At 35.2% G+C, this 11049-nt stretch overlaps 1 protein-coding gene across 7 annotated transcripts; it reads right to left on the reverse strand.

Moving 5' to 3' along the window:
• Window positions 1–6: 6 nt before the first annotated feature.
• On the reverse strand, window positions 7–9684 carry LOC111405202 (F-box/LRR-repeat protein 14-like). 7 transcript variants are annotated; one of them, XM_023033983.1, is made up of 14 exons: window positions 9562–9684; window positions 6738–7033; window positions 6497–6625; window positions 6209–6416; window positions 5261–5407; window positions 4220–4294; window positions 3563–3634; window positions 2957–3028; window positions 2672–2746; window positions 2458–2529; window positions 1504–1575; window positions 1321–1398; window positions 752–895; window positions 7–264 (listed from the first exon to the last, which is right to left on the reverse strand). In XM_023033983.1, the coding sequence occupies exons 2-14, from the start codon at window positions 6933–6935 to the stop codon at window positions 158–160; spliced, it is 1449 nt and encodes a 482-aa protein (XP_022889751.1). In that variant the 5' UTR covers window positions 6936–7033; window positions 9562–9684; the 3' UTR covers window positions 7–157. The 7 variants fall into 7 exon arrangements, with proteins under 7 accessions (XP_022889751.1, XP_022889753.1, XP_022889749.1 ...); XM_023033985.1 differs by having other exon boundaries at window positions 1321–1392; window positions 9490–9635; XM_023033981.1 differs by having other exon boundaries at window positions 9490–9635.
• Between the last annotated feature and the right edge of the window lie 1365 nt (window positions 9685–11049).

Here is an 11049-nt window from a genome sequence, read left to right on the forward strand (position 1 = left end):
AGCTTTCCTGAACAATGTTATAGCCCCAATAATCCCGTAACTCCTTTTTCACTTCTCAACGCAAAGAGCCAGAAATATAACTTCAAGTAATCCGCAAATTGGAACAGAAAATACCGTAACTGGTGGACTCAACAATGCACTTATAGAAATAACCAACTTAAAACAAGTAACAGAGTTGGTTTCTCAGCATACATCGCAGATAATTTGTTCCAGAATCAGTAATGCGAGCTCCAAAAAGATCCAAATGACTTAATCCAGTCAAACCTGCGCATTAAGAGAATCAGCAAGTTATGAAGAAATAATGGACAACAATAACTTTGGGCACGTTTCCACTGCATGTAGCTGATCTTAACCACGGATCGTATTATAAGTACAACTAACAATAAAAAGGAGATAAGAATTCAAATGTGCAGCTAAGGGCATGGTTGTCTTCATAAATATTATCAGGTTTGCGAGAGAGAGAGAGAGAGAGAGAGAGAGACAATATTTAGCTAAATGGATGGAACTTAAAGTACTGAAAGATCGTCTTCGGGTCAGAGAAAAAGACTGACACATGAATGAAAAAACAAGAGAATTTGGAAGACGAGAGAATTTGTAAGAAGTAATGTTCGATACTTAGTAAACTAGCAAACAATATGCGAGAATCTCAGTAGGACACTGATACCAAGTATTCAATCTAAACAACCAATTAAACAAAATACAGATTTTCCACCAATCATATACACTGTGCAACAATCTGAACAATGCTAACTTGTAAGAGCTGCAAGGCCAACGTCCGTAATTTGACGTGCATCCAAGTTGAGGGATTTTAGAGATGATAACCCAGACAACTTTTTCAAACCACCATCAGTGACAGCAGTGAAGGAAAGATTCAAACTCTCCAAATTAGCTAGACCTAGGGAAAAAAAGGGACAGTGTCAGATCAATTGAATCCGAATAAAAGGAGCGTGTCTGAGAATTGTCACTTGGCAAGTCCTACATTTTTTTTTTAATGTAAAACAGTTATAACTTCTAAAATTCATTTCCATGAGATAAACATTCTGCATCTTATTCCATTTGGGAGACGCACCTCTCGTTCCTTAACTGTAAGCATATATGTAAACAATGGAAGCAAAATATTTTTGCAACAGAAGGAATGTAAAGAATAAGTATCAGAAATACTTCTCCAAAGAAATTGCATTAACCTCTACGTGTCGTGAATGATGATGAATATGAAATCAAAATTGCTATCTGAGTGCACAAATAACAGATGCATGACAAAAAAGCTACCATTTATTAGTAATATCCTTTTATGCTGTCAGCATAAGGCTTATGTCTAACCAGAGAGATGGCACAATCCACTGCTTCCGACTTGGGTATCAGACAATTCCAAGCATTTGAGACGATGAAGGCCTGAATCTCAGACACCAGAAGAGAAGAAAGAGTCAACAAACATGAAGCAGCAGGTCCCTTTTTTCTTTACAAAAATACACAGCAACATATAAACTATGTTACAGAATTCACCTGCAAGATTAACCATGCCTTCATCACTGATCCTGCAAGAATCCAGGTTTAAGCTCTCCAAATTTGTTAAATCTGAAGAAATAAAAATGTTTATACATGTTAGAATCACTTGCAATATAAAGGAGAACACTCAGATAAACCAAGTGCCCTAACATATTCTATGAAGACAACCTTCAGGTTAAATTTAAAGCAGAAAGTGGTGCCAAATTAATGAAGGAGCGCTTCATATAAATTTTCTGAGAAAGCCATATTGGAAATCTAAAGAGTAAACCTTATTATGCTAGCAAGAGCTTTATGACTATTTGAACTATTTAGGAAATAGGTGGATTTGTTCCTGTACAGAAATCACCTTTTCTCTAAGTGGTTAAGCCCTCTCAACTAGTTAAAAGACTACAGTGCCCTTAGTTTAATGAAGGTACATTAAAATGTACAAAATGAAATAAGGCCTGTCAACAGCCTCTGCACCGCCTCACCAGCACCACCTTGCAATGCCCTGCCCCTCCTACAATGATGGGAATCTGACTTTGAAGATGTTCAGGACGAAGCGTGGTGGCATGTTAGTTATTGACATTTTCCTAGATATCTCAATTCATATTTTTCACTCTTTAGATTTCTTCATTACAAATGCAGGGTAACTGATTACCATTTCATCAATGAAATTTTACCAAATAGAATGCAATTGCTCCGGAGCAGCAGAGCGTTCACAGAAAGCAGCCCAAGTATTGAAAAAATTCATCTACCTATATTGTGCTGGAAGAATTAATTTTAATAAAGAAAAACGACAGTTCAAATACTTGAGCTCCCTCAACAAAGCTCATGGAATTTAGAGAAAGGAAAAGAATTCTTTGATTTTTTCGCTTTTTCTACCACGTTTTTCCTTTCTTCCTGTCAGGTTCAAGGAGAAGGAGATTGATTTTACCACATCATTTCAAAACAAATAGGAAGGACTCTCACCCTTCAGGTGTGTCAAAATGGCATCAGAGACGTCATCAAACCCTAGATTCAACACTTTCAGACTTCGCAGCTCTGAATTAAAAACAACACGCAAAAGGTTAACTTCCACTTTGTGTCAACTCTCTATTGCTAAAAATTATGAATGAACTTTATTCTTATCAAATGGGGCTTAAAATTCAATCCGAAAGAATGCAGATATTTGGATAAGACTCACTTGAAAACTTGTCAATCCGATCGTCAGTCAAATTATTACATCTGCTCAGATTCAAATACAATAAAGCACCAAGATCTGCATGACCAAAAATTACATAAATAAAAAAGAAAAACTGACTTAGAAGAAATTCACACGATTCTTATTAATGATATGCAACTTCCTAAATCTGTAGATAATTTTAGCATTCATTGAAGTCGGGTAAGATAAATCAATTCTTTATCCTCTAGACGATTCACCATAATAGGACAACGTATTTCATAGAGGTGCAACAATCATGAGATAAACCTGAAAGAGACTCCAAGCAAGCAGCAGTAACAGGGCAACCCTCCATGTTCAAAAGAGCAAGTTTGTGCAAAGCTACAATGCAAACAACCAAGAATCAAAAAGGTTAGTCTGTTCCGTGTCTCGAGATATCAAAAGCATGAATTTGTAGAACACTCTTTTCTACTTTGTTCTCCTTTACTTGGTGGTGGCGATGGGTTGGGGGGGGGGGGAGGGTTAGTAACCAGACTTCCGAGTAGAAAGTAAAATAAAGGCCCCGTTTGGTACTCATTTTTTTCAAAACGTATTTTTCCCTCTCTTCTTTTCAACCACACATTCTTTATTAAAATAATATTACACGTAGATCAAAAACTTTTCCTCATTTTTCAACCATACATTTCCCATCAATTTACTATTCTAAAGTGCATTTTTACATGAAAATGAATCCCAAACACCCTCAAAATAACATGTCCTCCCGTTAAGCTAAGATTTCCTTAATAATAATCTAAAAAAGAGATAAATGTAGCTTTAAAATGCCTGAATCTGACACAGTTAAACTGGTTTCAAGTGTATTTACTGAAAACCTAGAGCACCTAAACTGAAATAATATATAACACTGAAATGAATTACCTTTCAGATAGGTGATGCCATAATCAGTAACCTTGCTGAATGCAATTTGTAATGATTTCAAGTTTGAAAGTCCTGTCGAAGAGAAATGAATTGTCAACATATAAAAGCACACGTAGTGATACTATATTCATGACAACCACATTACCAAATTCAATAGCTCATTGTAACCCAAGTCCCTAACCCCCAGTGGTCTCAGGGCCCCTAAATGGGAGGACAGGCCATCTTTGCATGCACTTGGATCAGAAACCGATATCAATTGTGACCAGGCGTAATGTAAGAACTTCTTCAAGCTTAATACAGAAGAAGAATGCTCACCAACTAGGAAATGTTGTAATAAGCATACTAGACATAAAAAATGCTACCGATAATGCTCCATTAACTTTAATTGGGATAGGAAGGAATGACTCTTTTGGAAAAAGGAAGAATCAAGTGCAGAAGAATCACATCAAATAATCAGAAATGAAGTCTCTACAAAATGAAAGCCGGTGAATTTTCTAGAAAATCAAGAATAACATGTTCAATCGGACATTCAAATTACTATAATATCTAGAACCAAATGTAGAATGAAGGCAGGATATCCCATTTTTAGTATATATTTCTACTACTTACCTGAACGCTGAAGGGGAACACTAAGTAGGAAAGGAAGATAGAAGTTACCCGAAAGATGCTTCATATCGGCATCAGCGATGCAACTGCAACAATTGATGTTAAGAGACTCAAGCTTCACTAGGCCTGCCAAATACGAAATAAGATATTAAAACACAGTGATTTTTACACTCTGACGACAATCATGATTGTATGACCAAAAATTACATACCATGTTATTGAGCTAAAAGAAACGCGAGTAATTTTGACAAAATCTGCTGGATGTTTTTCTTTAATTCACAGTCTTCCCATTTTTCCCTTCTCTCGTGTTTACAAGTTTCTTTGTTTCATCGAGCTTAGTTCATTTATTGTGTGCAAGCAGAAACCAGAGGGTGGGTTTATTTAAATGTTATCTCAAGAGCAATCATATTAAGAAGTAATCCATGTCTTCATCTTACGATTTTTTTACGTATAACTGTGGAAAACGGGTTACACCTTTTCTCAGAGGTAAAATTCTAATAAGCATCGAAACATACCATTCAAATACATGACATAAGTAAACAGCTTGTAAACACAAGTGTTGCATTATGAATTTCATTCAGATATTACTTTGCATTTCTTGTTCGATGGATAAGAATGTCTTCTTTCTTTAGATCAAAATTACATATTTCACAGTATATTTTTTCCATACTATATCCATTTTCCCTAATTTGTGAAGAGCCATTCAGATCGTGTAAGATTGTCATATTTAGTACCAACTCTCACATCTCCATCCTAGTGACTCTTTCTAAAAAATGAATCATCTTGATATCTACCCACACATCAACGTATGTGAATGAGCTGCCAACAAATGAGTTTGATAAGGAATAAAATGTCCTGTCCAACCCCATGTGGGAAAGAACGAGAATTCTAGTAGCAATCCCTTCAGCCAATCTTTGTTCACTCAAAGCTGTCCATAAATAAACCATCAGATAATACAACGAAGAGGTTCTGTAAATGACATCTACCACCACCATATTAAAGAAGCCTCTTTTCCAAGTTATCAATGAACTTAAGATCAACATAAAAGGCAAAATTTACTGCTCCACAAGAGCTTAAATGGAAAGAACCTACCATTAAGGTGAACAAGCCCTCCATGGATCTTTGGACATCTCTCCAAGTCCAACTTTACCAAGTTCACTAGGCCAGATAAGGAACTCATTCCTTGAGCAGTGATTACGTTGTTTCTTCTGAAACATAACGTTGTGAGGTTTGATAAACCTGAAAGTTGAATCGAACCACATGCATTAGGCACTGGGTATTAGGGTTTGAATAGAAAATAAAACTTGTCAAAGATAATGAGCTCCAACTAATGATATTATATAAAACTTGAAGGTTTGCAGCAGAATTAAAAGTTAAAAAACAATTGATAATTTAGAATGTAGCACATACTGCTATTACTAAAGCAAACAGCCTAACATGAATCAAAGCCATTCAAACAAAAACGTTTACAAATGAATAGTAGAGTAATACAAATTAAATACAAACTTATCACAGGGAAAACAAATTATCTGAGGATAGTTAACCCAGAATATAACCGGCACAGCAGTAAATATCTCTATATAAATGTCAAAATGAGAAAAAATACAAGGCGAACTCCATAGAAGCATTTTTCTTCACAGGTACACTTAAAAATCATTCCCTCCCAATCTGAGTGAAGGTGGATACTCTAGCTATGGTTTTTTCTCCACTCACATGACTGTATTCTCAATTCGAAGTTCTCCCTTCTCCCTAGGAACAGCATATTTTCCGCAGAATACAAGGCAGAGCTTATTTTCCTTGGCTGATTTGAAAACTCTCTTTTTTCACTCAATAGCACACAGGAGCATGCATACCTGGTGTCAATTGCACGAATCACAAACACGCATGCCCAACCGAGGGACGCTTATATACAGAGACAAACGGAATGGAAAACGAATTATTTAGCTTTAGTTTTCGAGAGAACACATTTATCGCACTGCTGAAAAGGTGCATTTATGAGATTAAATAGCACATCATAGGAGGTGGAGAAGAAGATTCTACCACTGATCTGTTCCAGGCCATGGTCCGAAATCAGGTCACAATAATTTAAATTCAACGCTTGAAGGTTCTTGCAATGTTTGAGATGAAACAATCCAGAATCAGTAACATCAGAACCAGAAAGATCTACAGAGAGCAAAGATGAACCCTGCGAAGAGATGACATCCATCCAATTGTCATTACATCCTGGGTATTCTCCAAAATTAAGATCCTGCAAACACTAAAGGTCATTATGAGCCTGAAACAATTTAAATACTTAAACTATGCAGGCTATCCACGTACGAGAGATACCTGAAGAGCACAATCTCGAAAATTTTCTAGTATAGAATCAGTTAGACACTGGGAATAAACCAGGTCATCGAAAATTTGCTGACTTAGATCCCTTGGCAACATAGACAAGGTACTGTATTTGTTTATGTCCTTCAACAAAATAACCAAGAAAGCTGAGTCAAGATATAGAAAAAAGATGCCCTTTTCATTCAGAAAACCTATATTTAGACAGACATGTACAGAATGAGAGAGTTGCACATACTTCACGAATCTTATAAATACACAATTCCATGAGAGATGGACATCTTCGATTTCCTTGAATAACATCCATAGATGCTCTAGTAAATGAAGTCCCCAACCATTTAGAGCTTCCACTTTTACAAAATCTTCTCGAAACTCTTCCATTTAGGTTATCCCCATTATCCAGTTGGTCTCGCTTCCTGGAACAAGCTCCCCCCATTAAGTAATATGATGTGATCTACTTACGTCAGAGAAGCTGTAGAGAACAAGCGGAGTGACCCAATGTCAGAGACAAACACTCAACAGCATCCTGCAAAACTAAAAGAACCAATATCACAGGCTTTAGCTATGATGTTCTAAATGTTGAAGATATAATTTAAATAAATAAGTCTGTGCCTTGTCTATTAGACAAGGTGTTTCAATATGATTTAAGAAGTAAAGGTCATTAGTTCAAATCACTGCCCCCTATTTATGGAAGTGTGCATATTTCAGGCTTTGAAGAAAAATTAATCCGGCTTGCACATGAGGAGACATGATGAAAACAAGATTTATATAAATAAATGTGTATATTCTTTGAAAACTTAACTTTTAGATTAGTTGATTTGACACTAAAATATAAAATAGCCCTTTATGCATTTGAACTAAAAATTTCCTTTAAGGCTATCAAGATAGCAGTTTAGCATCATAATATTACTTAACTTAGTAATGCCTGGGATTTGATATAAGAGTCAAAACACCGCATTCAAAATTAATGACAAATGAAGCATTATATAACACAAACTAATGGCTATTACATATGCAACATTATCAATAAGCGTGTAAGTGTACTGTATGTGTGCGTATATTCATATTAAGTGTTAAAAGGAGTTATTTATGCTTAGCAACATCGACAAGTATTCCACCTTAAGTGTAGAATTACTTGCCTTAAGAGCCAATTTTAGGAAATATCCTTCTTCGGTACTTTTCAAGAATTCCTTTTTAAGAGAGGTGTCCTTATCTAAGTGGAAGGCACTACACACACACCCCTCCCCCCCCGGCAAGCTCAATCAATCCCCCTTGTGGGGAAAGAGGAAGAGCAGGTGTCCCTTACTCCATTCCTAAGGTCCCCAACAATAATAAAGTTTTACCAGCTGCTCTTTTGCAACCTCAATTCCCTATTTCTTCTATACCTTTCTGAATTCTTATTGCATCTATCATTTACTGTTCATTTCAAATCAGCCCCCTCTTTCTTTTTCTTCGATCTTTATCTGTTGCTTTTATAGAAAAAATATAATTCAGAACTGTGTTTGTTTTGTGTTATTCCGTTAATTCATGAAAATTTAATCACATACTACTAAGCTGTTTCAGTTTCCATCTGCTGGGTCTCCAAGTTTCAGTTTTTTGGTCATTTCTTGGAATTAATTGATGATTCTGGATTTTTAGGCAAGAATGGTTGTTGGGTTTTGTAGTTCTCGATTAATTTTCAGCTCTAACTCATCCTCCTGATTCCAGGGTTTTTCATAAGCAAGCAAAAAAGAAGAGCACTTTTTACATCCTGAATTGGAAAGGGGCATGCTTATTCTTATAGACCTGTTCTTTCTGATCCTGCAGTGTTATAAGTGTTAGCATTTTGATACAAGAGTCAAAATGCAAGCATTCAGAATTAATGCGAAATAAAGCATGATATAACACGTATTAATAGCAATTACGTATGCCCCATTTTCAACCAAGATGTAAATGTACTTTGCATGTGTGCATATTCATATTAAACGTCACATAGTAATATTAGTCATTCAGGATTTGAATACAAGGATACATTTATGCATATGCGCCATGAATTGCAACACTCGCATAATCTGTGATGTGAAACATAATTAGACAAATTGTAGATCAGATCAAATATCATTAATGGCACAATCAATTCCTTGTGTGTTTGGTGACCGATAGTAGACAGGATTGAATCAAATAACGAACATGATTTTAACTTCTTTTTTTAATTTAATATTATCTGATGCTAAAAATTCTCCTGACCCATCGGCATCAATTATCCAACCAGTGTTTCAAATTATAGCAAGACAAGGGGCCTTCGCCAGACCCCCCAACACATTGATAGTGGATAACAAGACAGATATTTACAATTTGATACTACTTTTAATACAACTAAAATAAAGCAGTATTCATATAATCAACACTATAACTGCAAATAAACAAAAATCAGAAGTGAATGTCTATGGCTCAACAATAACATTATCCTAATGTGAAATCTAGAATACAAGTAGAAAAAGTACAATTATTCAGTTCATGTTCCTGGTCATCTTTCTTCAAAAATGAAATTCTTATAGAACATTTCTTTAGTTAAGTTGCAAAAATTCTAAATTTCACCCTTCGAATTTGCATAAATCTGTTCCCCAAAAGGTAAAACCTCCTTGAGTTGAACTTAAAGCCACTGAAAATTTTCCATCAAGTGAACCACTTGTTCTCCAGGTGATCAAACCACAAATAATAATAATAATAATAATAATAATAATAATAAAATTAAAATTAAAAAATTGCATCGTGTATATCCAAAAACCTTTTACATATTTTACACAGAACGCCATAAATTAATGAAAATCAAGATAAAATTAAACAAATAACCGCTACATCCCACTTTCGTTTATATATTCTGTCTAAAAAATCATCATTCGGAGAAAAAAGAAATATAAAACAGACAATTAAAGCAACAAATAACAACCTTTTAACCGATACAGATATAATTTTAATAGAATTTACAATATAAAAGATGAAAACCAGACCTTAATTCCATTATCATCTAAACCATCTAGCTCTTTCTGTGTGTTTTAGAGATGAAGATAGGAGAAACGTACACGAAGCGAAGTTGTTCAAGTGGGACTCAGCTACTAAGGCAGACTCCTAACCAAAACGGATAAGTGCCACGTACTGATATTCTAGGTTCGGAATTCGGCCGCTCTGGAAAAAAAATGACGGATAAGGACCAGTGTAAGTGGGTCCCATTTGAATAATTGTGATTGTTTGCCCTTTGCTTTGCTTTGCTTTATCCGTTCGACGGTAGGCCCACGTTTGGAAGATATTATAGGCCAAAATCACTGGAAATTTGTTACGGAAGTTGCAGTAGAGGTCCCCCAACTTATAAAGTCGATTTAAGTGAGTTGTCATTTTTTAGTTATTAGCATTTAAACCCTTACCTTCTACTTTTGTGTGGAGGCAGTTCATATGGGTTTTTATTTTTCAAAGGTAATTGTTTTCAAAAAGTAGTTGACTTGTTTGGTTGTCAATAAAAAAATATTATAAATTAATTGTTTGGTATTATAGTTATTTATGAATTGCACGTGCTACGTAATTATTAGAGTACAAAAGAATAATAAAATATAATATTTTGTTGTAATGTAAGTAGGGCTTTAATCGATATTTTATTTAATTTAATTCATGACATAAGTGTTGCATTTTAGATTTTTATTCTCGATGTTCGTTGATACAATAAAGTTCATATCGGAATTTCATTGTTAGTATCAATATAATTTAGGGACCTTGTGAAAATGGGAGCCTTAGACAACTATCAACCGTCTCACTTTTTTTTTTTTTTTTTTTTTTTAACCCGTGTCCCAGCTTAGCCGGACTAAATCCCGGACCTCTAGCCCCCGGCCCCTCAGTGACTAGTGGAGGTAAATCGCAGGTTGTGCCCTTATTGGTTCCCAGGTTCCTACATGACTTTTACTCCTTCACCAAAGGGACCCTCCTCCATGGTTATTACATCACCAAGCTGCTCCAACCCTTCCTCTGGTTATTACATCACTTGGCTGCTCCAACCAAGAATCGAACTCCCCACACTTGATTCCAGAGCCCCCCAATGTGATTATCAACCGTCTCACTTATCTATAGCGTGAGTCGTCTCCGAACGTTAGGGTCAGAGAATCATATGATTTGAAAATAAACGTCATTTTCAGAATGAGTTACAAATAATTTCTATTTAACTAAAAGTTTCTATCTTCTTGTATTGTTGTAAATGAATCAATGTTCTAAAAGCGCGTCTAAGCACAAATGGTGGACAAAACGCCACGCTTCGGGCCTCTGTGTGTGTGTGTGTGTGTTTTTTTTTTTTTTTTTTTTTTATGCCTAGGCACGCTTCTTTTTTTCTTTTCCATTTTTCCAATACTTTTATAGATTTAAATGTTTGGCATGTATTATTTTTAATTATTAAATGATTTTTAAATTGATTAAAAAATTTAAAATAATATTAAAATAAAAAACTTTTTTATGCCTAGGCTTCGCCTAGCTTGAAGTTTGGCCTACATGTCTAACCACGCCCTACATTTTTTGGAACATTGGATTGAATG

The sequence above is a fragment of the Olea europaea genome, chromosome 12, assembly GCF_002742605.1.
Source record: "Olea europaea var. sylvestris chromosome 12, O_europaea_v1, whole genome shotgun sequence".
NCBI classification, from domain to species: Eukaryota; Viridiplantae; Streptophyta; class Magnoliopsida; order Lamiales; family Oleaceae; genus Olea; species Olea europaea.

Bases quoted from the DNA above. Each gene is read 5' to 3' on its own strand.
- LOC111405202 (XM_023033983.1), bottom strand. From the start codon at position 6,935: ATGGGGGGAGCTTGTTCCAGGAAGCGAGACCAACTGGATAATGGGGAT. The intron at 6,626-6,737 runs GTATGTGCAACT...ATTTTGTTGAAG, and splicing joins GTATTTATAAGATTCGTGAA to GACATAAACAAATACAGTAC. The intron at 896-1,320 runs GTTAGACATAAG...TTTTTTCCCTAG, and splicing joins TGGATTGTGCCATCTCTCTG to GTCTAGCTAATTTGGAGAGT.